General features: G+C 58.0%; 1 protein-coding gene across 1 annotated transcript in view; it reads right to left on the bottom strand.

Moving 5' to 3' along the window:
* The window catches only part of DNAH2 (dynein axonemal heavy chain 2), a 77,998-nt gene that overhangs the window by 13,533 nt on the left and 44,803 nt on the right, over positions 1-19,662 (bottom strand). Inside the window, exons 39-61 of the mRNA XM_029928794.1 lie at positions 19,302-19,419; positions 18,976-19,112; positions 18,412-18,549; positions 18,169-18,327; positions 15,409-15,561; positions 15,138-15,229; positions 14,650-14,848; positions 14,310-14,534; positions 13,473-13,577; positions 12,359-12,547; positions 12,160-12,245; positions 11,815-11,945; positions 11,532-11,681; positions 11,074-11,241; positions 10,751-10,911; positions 10,458-10,597; positions 9,261-9,393; positions 9,023-9,162; positions 6,952-7,162; positions 6,614-6,730; positions 6,299-6,440; positions 5,486-5,655; positions 5,262-5,378 (exon numbers count right to left, since the gene is read on the bottom strand). Of these exons, the coding sequence (XP_029784654.1) occupies positions 5,262-5,378; positions 5,486-5,655; positions 6,299-6,440; positions 6,614-6,730; positions 6,952-7,162; positions 9,023-9,162; positions 9,261-9,393; positions 10,458-10,597; positions 10,751-10,911; positions 11,074-11,241; positions 11,532-11,681; positions 11,815-11,945; positions 12,160-12,245; positions 12,359-12,547; positions 13,473-13,577; positions 14,310-14,534; positions 14,650-14,848; positions 15,138-15,229; positions 15,409-15,561; positions 18,169-18,327; positions 18,412-18,549; positions 18,976-19,112; positions 19,302-19,419 (3,381 nt within the window). The remainder of the gene's footprint in view (positions 1-5,261; positions 5,379-5,485; positions 5,656-6,298; positions 6,441-6,613; positions 6,731-6,951; positions 7,163-9,022; positions 9,163-9,260; positions 9,394-10,457; positions 10,598-10,750; positions 10,912-11,073; positions 11,242-11,531; positions 11,682-11,814; positions 11,946-12,159; positions 12,246-12,358; positions 12,548-13,472; positions 13,578-14,309; positions 14,535-14,649; positions 14,849-15,137; positions 15,230-15,408; positions 15,562-18,168; positions 18,328-18,411; positions 18,550-18,975; positions 19,113-19,301; positions 19,420-19,662) is intronic.

Below are 19,662 nucleotides of genomic sequence, written 5' to 3'. Positions count from 1 at the left end.
CCCTGCTCCTGCCCAGCCCCGCCCCTGCCCCGCCCCTGCCCAGCCCCTGCTCAGAGTTTCTCCTATAGCTTTCCAGACAGAGCCTGTGCACAGGGTCCACCTGTAATAAATACACGCGTGGTGAAGGTAGGCCCTTGCTCGCTGCCAAATCCTTGCACTTAGAAGAGTACCCGGCATCGGTCTCTTGACTGGATGAATTTTTTCCACAGAGATAAACGCTAGCATACTACTGCACATTACTATTTTTTTCCCCTTGTCTCCAAATCGGTTCTCGTCAGGCTGCCTCATTCTCTTTAACAGCTGCAAAATAATCCTGTGAATGACTGAACCGTAATTTATGTAACAAGTCTCCTTCTGACAGACGTGTGTGTCTTTCCAGCATGTTCTATTATTCACAATGCTGGAACAAACGTCCTTGTAGGCTGCTGTTTCTTTTTTATTTTGTTTGCCCTGTGAATAAGTGACTTAAAAATTCAAAAGGGACAATTATGGGCATGAAAAGTCTCCCGCCCAGCCCTCCTCCCATCCACCCTGCTCCCTCTGTGAGGAGGCCAACGTGACCTGCTTCTTGAATGTTCCGCTAGAGGCATTTGGTACACATGCAGGTAAATTCCACACCGCTGTTCCCTGCTTTGTCCGTCTGAAACTCTTTCTATGGCCTCTAGGCGACAGTGGGTGCAGGGAACCCTCTCTGTCCCCACCCACCCCTTTCTCCCTGCTCCTGCCCTCGAGAATGCTTCAACTCCTTACCCTTTCTATCGCCAAACGCCATCGTAAAACCCTGTTTTATTTTATCTCCTACAAAAGCATTGCCCAATCTTCACCCTACCCCCACCCAGCTCCCAGCCTTTTTTAGCTGTATGTTTAAGATTTAAAAAAAAATTTTTTTTACATTTATTGATTTTTGAGAAAGAGAGAGAGAGCATGAGTGGGGTAGGGGCAGAGAGAGAGGGAGACACAGACTCCAAAGCAGGCTGCAGGCTCTGAGCTGTCAGCACAGAGCCCGACATGTGGCTCGAAATCAGCCACTGTGAGATCACGACCTGAGCCGAAGTTGGATACTCAGCCCACTGAGCCGCCCAGGCGCCCCTGTACTTTTATTTGTATATTGTCAAGGGTGATAACATTCCTGCTCAGAAGTCACGGTCTTCCATCTTCGTCTCCAGGCTGACGTTAAGCGCTGAGGCGCGAACAGCACAAGAGCACGCACCGTGGTGACCATGACCGGGCTGGGCCGTGTGGGCGCCTGGGGGCTGGCCGCCGGGCCGCCGTGCACGCTGAGCCGGTTGTGAAATCGCTTCCTGTTACCCCTGATTCTGTAGAAATTCCTGTCGCTAGGATTGTGTCTCGTATCTTCTCTCGTGTGTCGTTTAGGTTGATTGTTGTCATGGTGGTTTATCTTCCTTGACTCTACCTTCTACAGAACAGCACGATCCTTTTTCGTTTTCCCAGAATTCTTCCTTGTTCTCTGCGATTTTTCTCTTACCATCCTCTTTCTGCTTTCTGGGCATCGTTTCTTCCTTATTCACCCTCTGGTGACGCCAATTTTTGCATTAGATTTACTTTGTGAGTGCTTCCCGGTAACCTGCATCGTCTCTGGGTTTACTGTGTTTTCTGGGGCCGTGTTTTGCTGGGATTGTTTTTATCTTGGCCATTGCCTTGTATGTGGGAAGACTTTCTCCACGCTTTACACACTCCTTCTCCAGAGGGAGGTACGAGAGCCATCTGACTGGTGAAGTTGGCAAGAATATGCTGGAATGCCCCGCCGAGCTCGGGCCTGTCCACTCCACCCCCCAGCGGCACCCGAGACCAGGTCTGTCCGTCTGATGACGGAGTCAGTCCTCGTGGGACCACTGCCCTCCATGTCAGCCGCATCCCCCCGCCCAGTCTCCAAGGTGATGCTTGGGCAAACCCCTCTTGGCTTCATGGCTCAGTGTGCCTAGAACCCCCAGGAACCGAAGAAGGCCGCTAGTTTGCAGGGACCTCAGGCGTGCATTCGCAGACCGGGAAACCCACTGAGAAGCTTTGGCTGGGCCTCGGGGCTTCAAGGCCAGACTTTGGGGTGTGGACGCCTGTTTTGACTTGGAGGGCTTGCACGGGCTCACGTGGGGCGCAGTGGGTTTTTACATTGGTGTGGCCGACGCTGTGATACTCTGATCTTGGCAGGTGACTGTGGCTCTGTCCACAGGTGAGCGGCCGTTTCTGCAGAGGCAGGACTGCCTAAAACAGAGCAGCCTCCTGGAAACCGGGCTGGGGGGGCGTGGCCTCAGGATGAAGCCTGCCGTGGTGACAGCCCAAAGACCCCCGCTGACCAGCCTGAAGTGGGGGCGGAGTCTTCAGGCACTGACACTCACTGATTTTCCATGGCAGGACGTACATTCTGTGTGTACTATGGGTTCTAGCTTTCAATGGCTTTTGCCAGGCCTACGTGCCGCCAGGTTGGCTGTCTCATTTTTCAGTCTTTTTTAATCGTGGCTCGTCCACAGGCTTGGGACAAGGGAGGGGGCCCGTCCTGGCTGAGAGTCCCAGGGCCACAGGTAGGGCTGGTGGCGTGCAGGAGGGTGGCAGAGCTGCGACTTGAGGCCCGGGTGGCGGAGGACTTGGGCTGGGCAAGGTCCCCGAGGCACAAGCTTCTGCAGCAGCAACGGCAGCTTCCAGCTTCGGATCAGGAATGTGCTGAAGGTGGCCTTCCGGTTAGGACAAGCACGGGGCACAGTGAGAACCTTGCGCAGGAGTTTTCTAGGCACTTCCACGAAGACAGGCAGTGAGACGCGCCCCTGCGCTGTAGGGTGACAGTACCGGGTGGAGACACGGAGCGGGGGACGTGGTGCTCACGGGGGTGGAGGAGGGTAGCAGAATCCGGTACTTGAAAGGACACAGCCGGGGTTTCCGTTGGGGCTTCCATGTGGCTGCACAACATGGGGGACACCTTAATGCCACCCAATCCCACGCTTCATGACGGGCAACCGTGGGTTTACAGCAGTAAACCTTACGTGTATTTCAGCCACAATAACAGCCCTCTCCGAAACAGACATACGCGGGGCGCCTGGGCGGCTCAGTCGGTTAAGCGTCTGACTTTGGCTCAGGTCATGATCTCGAGGTTTGTGGGTTCTGGCCTGCCCCCGGCACAGGAAACGCTTTCTGCTGGATTCTATCTCACACGAATCTATCGCGGGAGGGGTCCCCAGTTTGCCGTAGCTCACAGGCCATGACCTCCACATAACCGACATCCTGGCAAAGCAAAACACCAAGCGTTTCTCCACGTGTCCTCGTCCCGCAGCACCACGGACTCTTTACTGTGCTCTCCGGAGCGAGAGAGAACCAACGGTTGTTGGTTCCTGGGAGCGTAATTTTGTCTCTAAGTCATATATGCCTTGTTAACTCCTTGGACTTTTTTCTTTTCTTTTTAAAGTTTATTTGGGGGGACCTGGGTGGCTCAGTCGGTTAATCGTCCGGCTTCGGCTCAGGTCATGCTCTCACAGTTCGTGGGTTCGAGCCTCACTCACGTCGGGCTCTGTGCAGACAGCTCAGAGACTGGAGCCTGCTTCAGATTTTGTCTCCCTCTCCCTCTGACCCTCCCCTCCTCGTGCTCTCTCTCTCAAAAATAAATAAAAAACATTTTAAAAATAATAAAAATAAAAATTAATAAAGATTATTTGAAAGAGAGAGAACACACATGCAAGCAGGGGAGGGGCAGGGAGAGGGAGAGAGGGAGAGAGAGAGAGAGAGAGAGAGAGAGAGGGAGAGAGAGGGAGAGAGAATCCCAAGCAGGCTCTGTGCTGTCAGCAGGGCTCAATCCCAGGAACCATGAGATCATGACCTGAGCTGAAATCGAGTCGGATGCATAACCGACGGAGCCCCCCAGGCACCTGGCACAAGTCCTGGCGCCGAGTCCAGGCTCTCCCACCCCTGGCTGGCTTGGACAGGGAAGTTTTCAAAATGCTGATTTCCAGGCCCTGCCGGAGATGTGTGCCCGCCGTCTGGGGTGGAGCCCAGCACGGGCTCGGGCCTCGCCTGTAAAAATCTACGTTTCGCTCTTACACTTCACAGCCTTTTCAGGAGCAGGGGGGAGACTTGGGGACCCTGTCTGCTTCCTCTCACTGGCTAGGGGCTCTCAAGAGACCGAATGTGGGGTGCTCTACACTCTTCCGGTGAAGGACGCTGTTGGCAGCAGGAAAAGACAGGGGCGAGCGGGGCTTGGAGCCGGGCAGTGCGGGCTCTAGCCCAGCTCTGGCAGCAACTAGAAAGTCCATCTCGCTGACCTTGGGGTCCCCATCCGATCTGAGGACATTAGACCCGCATGCTGTCCATACGTGGTGGGTGAAACATCTGGAAAAGGTGTGACCACTTGGGCTATATAAAACCATGCGTCTCTCCATGGGAAAGGACAAACGGCCGCTAGAACCGCAGGGCCCAAGGGCAGCACGAGCGCACGAGGCACCAGAATGGAGCCAAGTTCAGGTACAGAAATGAAAACCATCTGCTTATCTGAGCGTGGGGCCGCCCGGGCGGACACACGAGGATTCTAAGGCAGGGAAGCAGAGGCTGAGAGGGAGGCTTCCGGCCGCTCCTCCACCTAGTGAGTTTCGCACCACGTGGAGGCTAAATCCTACTGAAGCGGAGACAGAAAGCGCACAGACACACGGGGAGAACCCTGGACTCCTGGTAACAGCGCGCCGCGCCCCGGCTGCCCCACCGGTCTTCCTCAAGTAGGCTTTATGCTCAGCATGGAGCCCAACGTGGGGCTTGAACTCACGGCCCTCTGATGGACACCTGAGCCAGATCAGGAGTCAGATGCTCAACCGACCGAGCCTCCCAGGCGCCCCACTTGTCCCCGCGTCTTGGAGGAAGTCACCTTCCGGGTGTGTAGCCTGCTCTCAGTGAGGAGCTCTCTTCCACTGCGGCCCCAGCCCAGCCTTCCAGGCCTGCGGCTGCCATGTCACCCTCTTGCCCTGTCCCCCCCGCAGACACCAATTTGCCACCCGGATTTCATCACTTAACCCATCTCTGGGCCCGCCCCCAAAGCCCACGAGAGAGCCTGCCAGCCCCTAGTCGAGTTGGGAAGGGCAGCAGCCACCATGCCCCCGTAACCCTCTGCCGGGGGCTCAGCTTTGAGCCAGGGGTGCCCCGGCTCGAGGGGCACAGAGCGGGGGGCAGACAGGACTGGAGGGCAGAGGGGCAGAGGGGCGAAATAAATGGCATCGGGGCATCCCAGGAACCAGGGAGAGGGACCGTTGCGGAAAAGACGGACGCAGGCTCACCTCCCGCAGCTTCTCCTGGGCCTCCGCCAGCGCCGCTTGCTTCTCCTGAAGCTGGGCCAAGGCCACGTTCATCCTGATCCGCTTGGGCTCCACCACGCGGTACAGCCGCCCGTACAGCTGCGGGGAGACGGCCGCTGCATCGGTCACTTCCCCTCCCCCACCCGCGGCTTCCCTCCTCTCCCCCCACCGGCTCCCACCCCGCTCTCTGCTGGCGCCCGGCTCACCTCCATGGCCCGCACCCACATGCACAGGGACTTGGCCGCAAGTGACACCCGGCCGATGATGTCAGGCTGGAAGTCGGGCTGCGCACAGTAGGCCCCGATCTTCTTCAGAACCTTGTCTGAGATATTGTCCTTGTCAAAGTGGATCAGCGACTTGATGAAGTTCTGCTCCCCTGCGCCAAGGAAATCGGGGGCCTCAGCCAGAGGCCCCACCCCCTCCTTCAGGCTCCCCCCGCCCAGCACAGCAACTTCACCTGGGCCCCCTCCCTCCTCCCGTGGCCCTCGCCTTCCTCCCCACAACCTGAGGGCCCCAGGACGCCCCTCCTTCTAGCCCCAGTCCCCCACTTACCTAGACGCCCTGGGCCAAGCACGCGAACACTCACACACACACACCATCACTTCCACACCAACACACACACATCATCACTGTGTGCACTCTGTTCAGGGGAGTGGTTGCCAAACTGTGGCCTGCACACTTATTCCACCAAGGGAGCTCAAGCAGAGAGAACCACAGCAATGAGCCAGACTCTCACTTCCCATGCTCCGGCTCTCACCCTGCTGGGGGGCCCGGAGGTCCGCCCCTGCATTCGGGGATATGGCCCTGTATCTTTTTTTTTTTCTTAAATGAAGAGGAGTTGTTTTCTGTTCCTTACAACCAAAGACTCTTAACTCATCTTTACGTCTCTTCTTGCCTACGACCGCCCCCCCCATCCCCCGAGGGACGCCTGGGTCATCTCCGTCTCTCGGAGCACCCAGCACAGGATTAAGAGGCGTGGGGGGAACCGGTGCTCCGCGTCCCGGAGTCCCCTAGCTCACCGAGCTGCCTCTTGGCCTCCGCCCAGGTGGGCTCATTGCCTAGAAGGATCATGACTGCCTGCATCACCATCTCCACCTGAGCAGGGGGCCGTCCGTAGGACTTGATCTCGCCTATGTCTTTCTTGTTCAGAGACTCCAGAGCCTGGAACACCGGACTCACTTAGGGGGTAGGGCTGCGCAAGCGCCTCGGGGGCAAGACAGGCGCTTTGGGGGGGGTGGACAGGCCTCTGCTGAGACGCGCCCTCTTCCTCCCACGTCCCCAGGGACTTCAAGGGCACAGAGGCTGCACCCGGTCCCTGCCCTGAGCCTTGATACCCGCATGGCTTCCTCCAGGGCTGGCAAAGCCTCTTCCAGGTCCTTCTGGGCATTGTCAGCCAGTGCCTGGCACTTGACTTCCTCAATGGCGATCTTCTCACTGTTGGCTGTGACGGCCTAGGGACAGGGGTGCACGGGGCCAGGGTGTTGTCTCCGCCCTGGGCGAGGGCGGGGGTGGGGTGTGGGGGGGCGAGTTGGGGTAGCGATAGTGACCGGAGATAAGGCTAAAGAAGATGTGAGGGGCACCGCGTCCCCGACTCAGTTGCTGATGGCGCCGAGAAGCCCACCCTGCGGGCGCTGGTGGCAGGGGCGGGGGGCAGGGCATGGGGACCCCCCACCTTCTGCTGCTCGTCCGCTTCCCGCTTCTGCTGCACGATGATGACCAGGTACTCCTCGCACTGCTTCTGGAACTCCGCCACCTTCTTCTTGGCCTCCTCCAGCTCCAAGGACATCACCTCCACCTTCTGCCTGGTCTCGTCGATCTTAAACAGCCCCGTCCGCAGTTTGTTGGCCTGGTCCAGCAGCTCCTGCCGCTTCTCCGCCAGCAACCTGGGCCGCAGCGCAGGGTAAGGCTCGGGGGAGGCCGGGCCCGTCTTCCCGCCGCCACCGGGTCAGGTTTGTATCGTTCCCTGCCCGAATCACCGCTAACAGATGGTCTTCCTGCCTCCGGGCCCTCATCCCTCTGATTTCTTCCACCTGCCACCATCACTGCGGCCTGTTACATGCTGTTGTCATCACATCACTTCCCCACTGGAGGCTCTCCCACCGCTCCCCCGTGTGCCGCAAGCAGGGAGCTGCGGTGACCCGGACAGCACCAGCCTGTCCCAAGGGGGCGGCCTCCTGCCATTCATCTCCACCCCGGGTTCCCCTCGTCGGAAGGAGTGTGGGCTCCATACTGCCACAGTGTCTGATTTTCTTTTTAATTAATTTATTGAGAGAGAGAGAGCGCACACACCAGCAGTGGAGGGAGGGAGGGCGAGGAAAGAGAGAGAAAGAGAGAGAGAGAAGGAGAGATGGAGAAGGAGAGAGAGAGAGAGAGAGAGAGAGAGAGAGAGAGAGAGAGAGAGAGAGAGAGAGAAATCCCAAGCAGGCTTCATACCAGAAGCTCAGAGCCTGACTCAGGGCTTATTTCTCGAACCCTGGGATCATGACCTGAGCCGAAATCAAGAATCGGACGCTCAACCGAGTGAGCTCCCCAGGTGCCCCACAATGTCTGATTTTTAAAGAAAACCTGGAAATCTGGATTTTTCTAAGCCTCCTGGTTTTTTTTATTTTTTAACTTTTTTTATGTCTTTATTTTATTTTGAGAGAGACAGAGACAGAGCATGGGGAGGGGCAGAGAGAGAGGGAGACACAGAATCCAAAGCAGCTCTAGGCTCTGAGCTGTCAGCACAGAGTCCGAGGTGGGGCTCAGACCTATGGACTGTGAGATCATGACCTGAGGGGAAGTCGGAAGCCCAACCAACTGAGCCACCTGGGCACCCCTATTTATTATTATTATTATTATTATTATTATTATTATTTGGACCTAACTGGTGTTTAATGAGAACAGCTTCTACACAGGATCTAAGCCTCCTGTTTTCAATGTTAGCAGCTTACTCAAACAGTTTTCAACATTGTACAGACCAAAAAAAAAAAAAAAAAGAATCCACGCAGCATTATTCTCTGGACTGAATGAAGACACATGTGTCAAGGGCTCAGCACAGTGTCTGGGCAAATAGGAAACAGGCGGAAGGCCCGGCGCCACAGGAAGGCGAGGACTGTATTTCGCCAAGTGCAGCAGGTGCTTAGAACAGTACATGCCTCGTGGTGGATGCTCACACCCACGTGTTGAATGACTGAATGAATGAATGAACGTGTGAGTGAGTGAGTGAGTGAGTGAGGATGACCCTTATTTTCACAAATGGCTCGTTCTTCACCTTGATCAAAATACTGAACCTAATAAATGAGGTTGGGCTTTTTTTTTACATCTTTCAAAGCAAATTATTATTGTGCTGTGCACATAAAGAGACAATCCACGTGATTTAATAAGTGAATATATCATTCTTGAGGGTGGTAGAAAGTCTAGAAGACATTAGGGCAGAGAGGAGAGCACTGATAAAATCGGTGTATGTGGTCATGCCCCCCCCCCTTGTACTAAGGTTGGAAAAAGACACATCATTCCAGAAGTAAGGACAGAGAGGGTGTAGGGAAGAGCCGAGGCCAGAAGGTTCTAGAGATGGCCATGCACCCAGAGAACCCCATCTCTCCTGTGTTAACTCCCTGTGCAGAATGAGACCCCCACCCCACATCCGTGCCTCTTGGGGTCAGAACCCTGGGCCGGCGCCTGGGTATTTCCCACTACATCATTTGGCCAGTCACCCTCAGAAGCCACCAAGCCCCTCCCCTCTGCTCCCTCCTCCCTCGTACTTCTTAAATCCAGACACAAGCTCCAGATAGTTGGTGGGCGTGACATAGTTGTGTCTCCGCAGCTCCAGCAGCATCCTCTGGGAGTACTGTGCCACGGACCAGTGCATGGTGACGAAGATCTTGGCCACCTTCCTGTGGATCTGAGGCCCGTGGAAAAGGGTGCGAGGCGGAGAGTGAAGGCAGGCGGGAGAGGGGCGTGGGAAGGGGCCCGGGGCTGGGCGCGTGGGGAGGGCCTCACATTCTCCTGCGTGCCCAGGTCCACGCCCAAGAGGTACTTCTCGGCCACCTCCAGCAGGGCGTCGTGGGGCCACTCTGAGAACCAGTTGATGGTTGTGCAGTTCACCAAGGCCGGGTACTGGCGGACCCAGTTCCTGGTGACGGGTTGGAGAGAGGTTAATCCCATCCGCGGAGGCGGGCCACTTTCCTCATCTCTAAATGGGAATGGGCTGCGAGCGGGCTCAGGGGGCGACACATGTGGACCGCGCAGCAGTGTCTGGCGCGGTGATACCGTGAATGCGGAAACAAAGGGGGGGCCCAACAGCCTCTCCACACCGGTCTGTCCCCCTCCTCCTCTCGGACGCCCTGAAAGCCGCATCACACCAAGAATGGCTAAGCAAACTGTGGCATATACACATCATGCACTATTGCTCAGCCTTCAGGAGCAAGGAAGCTCTGACACCTGCTACAAACGGAGGAAGCCGGAGGACACCGGGCCCAGTGACATAAGCAAGACACGAAAAGGCAAAAACTGTACGACTCCACTTCCAGGAGGTGCCCAGAGCGGTCACTCGCAGAGACAGAAAGGGGCGGGTGCTTGTGAGGAGGGCAAGGATCCGGGAGGGGGCAGGGGGATGGGAATTATTCAACAGGTGCAGAGTTTCAGTTTTGCAAAATGAGAAAGTTCTAGAAATCTATCATACCAACGTGAATATGCTTAACACTGGGCCGTACACCCGAGGAACAGTGATGATGGCAAATTGTACGTTATTTTGCATTTTAAAAATCATCATTAAGAAATTTAAAACAGGGGCGCCTGGGTGGCTCAGTCGATTAAGCATCCAACTCTGGCTCAGGTAATGATCTTCATGAGTTCAAGCCCCGCGTCGGGAGCCTGGAGCCTGCTTCAGATTCTGTGTCTCCCTCTCTCTGCCCCACCCCTGCACATGCTCTGTCTCTGTCTCTCTCCAAAATGAACACACATTGAAAAACATTTTTAAGAATTAAAACAAAACAAAGCGACACAGAAACGAAGGAGCCCCACACACCACGAAGAAGCAGATGTCTCCCATGGGAGCAGCAGGACCACCCTCAAAGTAGCCGAGGTCCAGGGCAAAGCAGGGTGGGAGAGCCCGCGCAATTCAGGACCCCGGGAAGGTGCGAGGGGGGCAGGGGAGGGCGGGGCGCACAGGGAGGGAGAGGCTGTTCCAGGAGTCACCTGAAGGGGTCGCCCACGGGGCTGAGGCAGAGAATGATGTGCAGGTTGTTGCGCACGCGCTCGATGAGGTAGGCGAAGAGGCTGTCAGAGGACAGGGGCAGCTGCTCGGCCTTGGCCTGCTCCGAGATGAGCGTCTGGATCTGCACGGAAGCCACACGGGCTTGGGGCAGAGCCGCGGGGGCCGGGGCCGGCGGGCGGGACGCGCGGGGTGCCGGTGACTGACTGCGGAGACGCGGGGCCGTTTGGGGATCTGCACGGCTCCAAGCTGGAGGAGGGCAGGGAAGGGCTCGAACCTCTTCAAACTCATCGGTCTTGTAGAGATTGGGGACCTCGCCCGAGCTCAGGATGTTGTTGATGTCCTCCAGGAACGACTCCTCCGCAATCTGGGTGTCCACGAACAGGAAGGCCGTGGCCTTGAGCTCCACCCCCGTCTGGCGGTATAGGCGCTTGATATCTGGGCCAAAGGAGGGCAGGGGGGTGGGGGGACAGGCGGACTTCAGACTCACCATCCCCTCCCTTGTTCCCCTTCTGAGAGGGGGGAAGCCGCCCCAGCCCGTGCCCGGGCCTGGCTTCTGCCTCACGGTGCCCCTGTCCCCATGGCATCCCTCACGCCTACCTTCTCGGAACTCCTGCTTCCGGTAATGTTTGGTGACCTCGATCTGGAAGGTGGTGTACTCGCAGATGGAGGAGGCCAGGCGGGCCAGACTCTGGCGCCCGCTGCCCCCGATGCCCACGAGGAGCATGTTGCCCCGAGGCTGTCCAATGACCCGCACGATCCTTGTGACTGGGGAGCGGGAGACAGGGGTGAGGCCACTGAGCCACACGGGGGTGGGGGAGTACCACTGGGCCCTACGCTAGAGACCATGGTGCCCGAAATCCACCAAAGTACAGGGACCGAGACGTGAGGGGAGGGGTCAGAGCCTGAGGCCGGGGCAGCAATCCCACTGCCGGCCACCACTTCCGCGACATCGAGGAAAAGCCCCACCATCGCCACTGGCCACCTGGGGCCAGAAAGGAAAGCGGCTTCCCAGCCACGCCGGGACGCCAGGAAGCCTGGGAGGTGGTGGCACTCACTGTGCTCAATCGCCTCACGGAAGAGCACCAGCTGCATGGGGACCACGGTGGGGGACAGATTGTACTCGCGGAGGGCCATCTCCATGGCCGCCTTCAGTGCCGCCAGGTCCGTCAGGTCCTCGTAGACCTTGGGCTCCCGCATGAAGTCCCCTGGGCCGTGGGAAGCGGGGCTCAGATCTTGAAGGCCGGGTGGTCGCCAGGCTCCCCCAGGGACCCCATGTGCCAGCCCTCCTACCAGGCCGCTTCCCAGCACCTGCAGCCCGCGGCGGGGGTGCCAGCTCACCGAAGATAGGAGAACGTTTGTTGGGACAAAGATTATGAAACGTGAGATCAAAGAAAGAGCCAAGTTTGTCGCTGATGATGCCCACGAAGGCCTCCATGTCTGTGGCATCCACCAGACGGTCCGAGAAGACTCTGTCGGGAGGGAGTGGGGTGAGGCTGGGGCATACAGAGGAGGGGGCCCTGTGGGCAGGTGGGGTGGGGGCAGGGCAGACAGAGGGAGAGGGTGCTGTAGGCAGGTGAGGTGGGGGCAGGGTGGGAGGGGCAGGTGGGGTGGGGGCGGAACCTACAGAGGAGGGGGCCCTGCGTGAAGACAGGGTGGGGGCAGGGCGCGGCACAGGCATCGCACCTGAAACACTCATGGATCCAGAGTCGGGTGATGCTGGCCTTGGTGTCATGAAAGTCCTTGTTGGCTCTAAGCATGCCCTGGAACACCTGGGGAAGAGGCGGGGCCAGTGGGATGGCGGGAGGGAAGTGAGCTGTCTGCAGGGCCAGGCGCGAGGGAAGGCAGGGAAAGCGGGCTGGCAGGCCGGCGGGCTGGCCTTCACCTTGGAGATGTCCCGCAGGTTGAAGAGGTAGTGGATCTTGGCGGGCGTGGGCAGGAAGCGCTGCACCACCGTGTTGTACACGTCCAGGGTGGCCTCTGTCACCACGTTCCCGATGGGCTTCACCTCTTCCTCAAAGTCCTGAAGCTTCTGGTTGACCATGGTGCCAAATATCCGGATGATCTGGGACTCCTGGGGACAGGCCCACGCGCTCAGCTCACTCCCTCAGGCTCCCCACCTGGCAGCTGGCGCCCCGGGGGAGGTGTGTGTGTGAGTTAAGCACTCCTCCTGTGGGCCGAATTTAAAGGGGCACCAAAAAAGCCCACAAAATCAGGAGAAATGACACTGTTATACAGTATTTAGAATTCAAATCCAGGGGCGCCTGGGGGGCTCAGTCGGTTAAGCATCTGACTTGGGTTTCGGGTCAGGTCAGGATCACCTGTTTGTGGGATCGAGCCCCATGTCAGGCTCCACGGTGACTGTGCAGAGCCTGCTTGGGAGTCTCTCTCTGCCCCTCTCCCCCCAAAATAAACATTTAAAATAAATAAAAAATTGAAATTAATGCAAACCATCCAAGATGAACAAATACCCACGTTTTAAATAAAGATGGGATCGGAATTGTTGCAGTTTCATTTTGCCTCAGCTCTGAGAGCCCTCAGCAGCCCCCCAGTTCGGACGTATTTAACACTGTGGTGCTGGCGCACCATGAATTTTTGGTTTTGACGCGTTAACGTTGCATTCGAACTTGAACGTTATGTATCTTGATGACTGAGGCTTCTGGGGCCTCCCGGAGGCCTCGGTCCCATCCCCGAACCCTGACGCTGCCCTCAGCTGTCAGCTTTGCAAAATCAAGGTTCCTTAGTGTCTTTGGGGCCCTTGAGCTCTCTGCCCGCCCCCCCCAGGACCATAAGGGACGGCCAGTCATACTCTCCCCCCAGGAGAAGCAAGGGCTCCCACAAATAGCAGCCCCCCACCCCGTTACCACTCCCTGTGCACACCTCTGCTCTGCGGGGGGGGGGGGACCCCCTACCGCTCCCAGATCTGCCTCCTGGTTCTTTGGGACACAGATCACTCGCCTCTTGCGGCCCCCCTCCCCCGGCCCCCATGGTGCCCTCACTGTGGGGAAGGTCATGTTGATGATGTTGAACCGGCTCTGTAGTCTGGGGGAGATGATGGTTCGTCCCCCCCCGGGAGGGCCCATGGCGGCCATCAGGAACATGTCCTGGAGAGCAGAGACAGGGCACAGGAACACGGAGGGTGTCAGAGGAGCCGGAGCAGGGCGGCGAGGGGAGGGGAGAGGGGCCGGGACAGCGCGAACAGGGACAAGGGACCAGGAAGGTGAAAGGAAGGAAGGGATTAGGAACATTTTGTTTGGAACTATTCAAGTGACATATTTAAGTTTATTGTAATCCATGTACCAAAAACAGAAAATGGAGAGGAGTTAGAAAACGTTTGACTACGTTTTCTAGACTTCGCCTTTTCTTTCCTCTTTTTTTCCAGTGTGTATGTGTGCGTGCATGTGCGTGCATGTGTGTTCTTTCCCAGATCACAAGAATACACTAGGCTGACCCTGAGTGCCAGAAGGAAGGACCCCCCAGCGGGCGGGAGGGAAGGGCTGCTGCCCATGGATTTGGAAAAATGAAACCAACAAGATGCTCAGAGTCCTGTGGGTGCAGAGCCTGACCGCCCGAGGGGGGCAGGCGGGACCCGAGTCAGGGACCAGCCTGGATGGCAGCAGGGGCATTGTGTGAGCGGGAGGAAGGCGTGGAGGTGGGGGACAGGACCCTTTGGTCACAAAGCGCAGGGCAGAGTCACTGAGGAGTGTTCCCAATGGGGACTGATCATTGAGGAGCCGGGAGTCTGTGTCCCGGATGGGGGCCACCGCCCGCCCCCCCCGCCCCGCGTGGAGAGGAACATGGGATCACAGGAGTCTCCCCACCCCCAGGAGGCTTACTCGAATGTACTTGACGGTCTGCTTCATGCGATCGTACCAGAAGCCATAGTCGATCCAGAGGCGGAGCAGCTCCAGGGGCGGCTGGGACCCAAACATGTCCTTGGCCGGCATGTTTAGGTCATCCATGAAGGTGATCATGCTTTTGCCCCCAAAAGGCACATAGACCCCCTTGGTTCGCTTCTCCACCCTGCTCTCGATGATGCTCTGCACGTTATTGGATGTGGTCTAGTGGAAGAGGCATGGGGATGAAGGCCGGGGTCTCCCCGGAGAAACTCGGGGTTCAGGAGGAGTGACGTCGGGCACATGGGCCCCGGGGGAGGGCCCGGGCTGCGTGACGCACCTGCGCAGACATGTTGACAGTGAGCACGGACCACTGGCTGGAGGGCAAGGACTGCAGGACGCTCTGGGCGATGGATGTCTTGCCGGTCCCCACGGGCCCCACCAGCAGGACGGGAGTCTGGCTGGCCACCAAGGCGCTCACCAGGTAGTTGTAGCGAACGGTGTCGACCGTGGGCACCATGATCTTGTAGAAGGGGGAGCTGGGGAGGAAGGGGAGCCCTGTCCAAGGGTCCTGACCAACTCCGCCGGAGCTCCTGGCCTCTTCCCTTCTGCCTCCCAAGGCTTCTCTTCCTCAGACGTCAGCCGCCCTGCCTCCCGAGGGGCCTGGAGATGGGGCACCCTGCTTCCCACATCCCAGAGCCACCTCCTCCGGGGGCCAGCCCGTCCCCTATGCAGCTCACGTCCGCTGCCAGGCGCCAGCTCTCTGCACACGCCTCCCGCGGACCACAGCCCCAGGCCGGCCTGCCTGCCCGCGGGCCCCGCTCTCACTTCGGGGGGTAACGCCAGCTCTTGGGAAGCATCTCCTCAAATGACATCCAGTTTCGCATCTTGGGGTCCACAAAGTACTCATACACTGTGTCCTAAGGAGGGAATGTGGGTGAGGCCCCCAAAGCACTCTCTAGCTGGCCCCGGCAGGGGTGCGCCCAGCCCACCGGTGAAAGAAAGAGGGCAGGGGCGAAGTTGGGGGGGGGACAGCTGAAACTCAAGTGGAACCTGGCAGGTGCTGGAAATGTGGGTCGCCGGCTCTGAGCGCCCTGACCTTGTTGGGAAAGGAGCCCTCAATCTCCCGGAGGTAGCTGTCGATCTTCTTGCGTCCCTCCTCGTCCACGGAGGCGCACACGGACCAGATCATGCTGAACACGAAGGTCAGCTCCACCATGGTCACGTAGTTGTCGCCGTCGGCCGGGTTCACCTGGATGGAACGCGAGAAGGGACGTGGTCTCCATCCGTAAGAGGTGGAGGGGCTCTCCAACGGCAAATCGCCGCAAAGGGCTCAGAGTGCCTGTGGGCGCTCCAGGACCCGCGGCGACTTGTCTCTGACTGCAAACCGCTGGAAACGCTCTAAGTGTCCACCAGTAGAGGGATGAAGAAAGAAAACGCCACGTTCTACAGTGGAATAGTGCGCAGCGGTTAAGAGCAATGAACTTAATCTGTGGATTCAGAACTCAAACCGGCATGGCTGTATGTGTACATGAGGTGTGTGACCTGATGTTTTTTATTTTCTATTTATTTTTATGTTTATTTATTTTTGAGAGAGAGAGAGAGACAGAGCACAACTGGGGGTGGGGGGCACAGAGAGAGGGAGACAGAATCTGAAGCAGGCTCCAGGTGCTGAGCTGTCAGCACAGAGCCCGTCGCGGGGCTTGAACCCACGAACCGTGAGATCATGACCTGAGCTGAAGTCAGATGCTTAACCAACAGAGCCACCCAGGCACCGCTGATATGCTACATTTTTTAAATACCACATTTGCTATGGCTGCCTACGGGCCTGTATGTAAATATTACTAGAAAAGTCTGAAATGATACATCCACACACACTATGGTAGTTACTCGTGTAGACCAGGACTAGAAGGACAGAGGTGATCAAAAGGACTTTAGCTTAATGTGAAAAATGTTTTTATTTATTTTTATTTTTTATTTTTTAAAACATTTTCTTTATTTTGGGGCGCCTGGGTGGCTTAGTTGGTTGAGCGTCTGACTTCGGCTCAAGTCATGATCTCATAACTCATGAGTTGGAGCCCCGTGTCGGGCTCTGTGCTGACAGCTCGGAGCCTGGAGCTGCTTCGGATTCTGTGTCTCCCTCTCTCTCTGCCCCTCCCCCACTTGTGCTCTTTCTCTCTCTCTCAAGAATAAGCATTTCTTTATATTTTATTTTTTTAGCATTTACTTATTTTTGAGGGACAAAGAGACATATCATGAGTAGGGGAGCGGCAGAGAGAGGGAGACACAGAATCGGAAGCAGGCTCCAGGCTGTGAGCTGTCAGCACAGAGCTGGACGCGGGGCTCGAATCCACGAACTATGAGATCACGACCTGAGCCGAAGCCGGACGCTCAACCGACTGAGCCCCCCAGGCTCCTCAAGAATAAGCCTTTAAAAAAAAAGTTTATCTTGAGAGAGAGCACACATGAGTAGGGGAGGGGCAGAGAGAGGGAGGGAGAGAGCGGATCCCAGGCAGGCTCTGCACTACCAGCAGCAAAGCCTGACACAGGGCTCGAACCCACAAACTGCGAGATTGTGACCTGAGCCGAGACCAAGAGTCAGGTGCTTATCCGACTGAGCCACCCAGCAGGCCCTCTGTGAAAATTGTTAATTTTTAGAAAGGAAATTTGAGTTCACTATTACTTGTGTAATTAAAAATTAAAATTTAAAGTGTACCAAGTTCATAGCAGAAACGGCGTGTTTATTTTTTTATGTGTGTGGTTTTTTAAAGGAAGCTCTAGGCCTAGGGTGGGCCCCGAGTTCATGACTCCAAGATCAAGGGTCGCATGCTCCACTGAGACAGTCAGGCGCCCCCAGAGACGGCCTGTTTAGACCCCCTGGGGGCACGTGACAGGCTCCGTTTTTGAACCTGGCTGTGGGGGCACTCGGGGCTAACGGCGCGGCCCGCCCTGTCTCTGACCTGCTCGTGGAGCAGCCGCAGGCCCAGAACAGCGCACACACTCTTGGAACGGGCCTCAGTGAAAAGACGCGGGCGAGAAACCGTGCTGAGGCTTTACCGTCCATCACACTCGGTCCAGGCTCCTCGGTCTGTCCTCCTGGCTCATCCCAGCACACAGCACACTGCGCCAGCCTGCCCTCCGGCCTCTGCCCCTGCTCGCGGCCCCGCAGCCCGGCCAGCCCCTCCTCTGCCCTGGCTGGCAGCCAACACCGCACAATCGCCCTCCGGCCACCCGGCGCCTCGAAGGGGCGCCTGCGTAGACTCCGCTGGCTGGGCCGGGAATGACAAAGCCTGGCAGAGAGCTGCGTTGTTACACGGCCTCGCATCGAGGGTTTGGTCGTCTGCCGATGTCTTTAAAAACAGTACAAACCATTTCTAGGCAGTGATTTCAGCGCAACAGACCAATATCCAACTTTGGTCCTGACTCCAGAATCCTGAACTGGACGACACTGCTCTTCAGTGTCAGTTACCCTGAACGTCTCCGAACCCCCACGTCAGAGGAGGCTGGCAGCATCTGGCGGCGGGAGCGGCGGCCCGAGGCCTCCCAAAAACCTAATTATATTTTGAAAGGACAGGGAAATGAGGAACCAGATTAACTGTCCTCGGCTCCCCAGATATGGGTAGGAAATCATGGCGAGACGTCACTGCTGGAGGCCCGAGTCTGGCATTCTGCCACGTGTGTACCGGCACGTGCACACACACACCTGCGTGCACGCACACGCATGCCCCTCGCTGCTCCAAGGTCAGTGAGGCCTCCTGCTGGCGTCCCTGCCCTGCTCAGGTCTGTGTGCAAACTGCGTCTCAGACGCCCCACTCCCCGGAGCCATCCCGCAAGGTCACAAGCCCCCCGCCCCGCTCACCCCGTTCTCCGGCGTGGCCAGAGCCGAGTACAGCTTGCACAGGGAGATGATCCCACTGTATTCCGGGAGGGGCACCAGCTCGTTGCAATAATCCTTCTTGAAGGTCAGCATCTTGTTGATGAACTTCTCAAACATGCGCTGCAGGGGCTCGGCCTCGGCCTGGAGTCGGTGAGAAAGGCCCTCGCTCTTGGCCCCGAGGGCCGCGCGGAGGGCCGCCCGCCCGGTCCTCACCCCCCAGCACACCTTTGGCCTCTTCTCCAGCCAGGACTGAACGTATGGCTTCCAGCCCAGGTCCGCGTAGTCCATGTACACCATCCCGCAGCGCGACACGGTGGCGGGAGAGGCCACGGCCAGGTTCTCCACCTCGAACAGCAGTGACACCTGAGGACACCCCGCCCCCATCAGGAGAAACACTTGGGACTCTGCACCCCCAAGGGTCGCTGTCCGGGTACAGAGTGGGGCAGGGCGATGGATGGCCTGGGGCTTACAAATGATTTGCTTTTTAAAAGAATTTAGAGCTCATCCAAGGTTAAGCTTATCGAAAACCTCTCTCTCTCCGTCTCTCTCTCTCGCTGGCTCACTTGCTCCAATTGTTTGTGTGGGTGGAAAAGGGGGGGCCTCACGGCGGGTGAACACCGCCCTGGGCGGTGGGGCGAAGGCAGCACGGACTTCCTTCCGAACAGTTGTTCCTGCTGTCTGTGGGACAGGGTCTTCCTGAACCCAGGCGCCCTCCTCCATCCTTCCCCCACGGAACTCCTCCGCTTGGGGCGCCCCTGCCCCCCGCCCCCAGCTCCCCGGGGCCCGCACCTGCTCAGGCAGGGCGATGCGCTCCCCGTTGATGAGGGTCAGGACTTTGTTATCGTCCATGACAGAGTTCATGCTCTCGATCCACAGCGTGTCCACCGGGCCGTCGAAAACGATCCACTTCTCGTCGGGCTTCTCGTCTTGGTAGGAGGAGGAGGCTCAGGAAGCCAGAACCTTCTCCCCGGACCTCCCTTCCCACGCTTGTCCTCCGAGAGGCAAGCGCCCGCTGCCTTGTGCTTGGCCCGCCCCACGCATGCGCTTTCTACCCCACCGCCCGCCCCTCGGCGACTCCCGCACCTGCAGGCCCTGCCCCGTGACCCCCAGGGCACCTGCGCACGCTGCCCGCATGACGCTGGACAGGACGCCGTCCGTCCACTCGTTAGTGCTGAGGTCATACTCCCCATACAGCTCCCCCAGGGACAAGGCCTTAGGGTTCAGGGGAAACTCCTGGAGGTGACACAGGACGGGGCGGCGAGCGCTGGCACCAACCCCCAGGTGCCCTGTACATCCACCCGCCCCCGTGATTTCCAGGGCTCTGTGCCCGCCCTGCCCTCCCCCATGTCCCCCAGCCCTGCCCTCCCGGGTCCACACCGCCCCCCACCCCGGACCCTGGATCTGCCCTGCCCTCCCCCATGTCCCCCAGCCCTGCCCTCCCGGGTCCACACCGCCCCCCACCCCGGACCCTGGATC

The sequence above is a fragment of the Suricata suricatta genome, chromosome 17 (genome assembly GCF_006229205.1).
Source record: "Suricata suricatta isolate VVHF042 chromosome 17, meerkat_22Aug2017_6uvM2_HiC, whole genome shotgun sequence".
NCBI classification, from domain to species: Eukaryota; Metazoa; Chordata; class Mammalia; order Carnivora; family Herpestidae; genus Suricata; species Suricata suricatta.
This window is presented reverse-complemented; position numbering and strand designations above follow the sequence as displayed.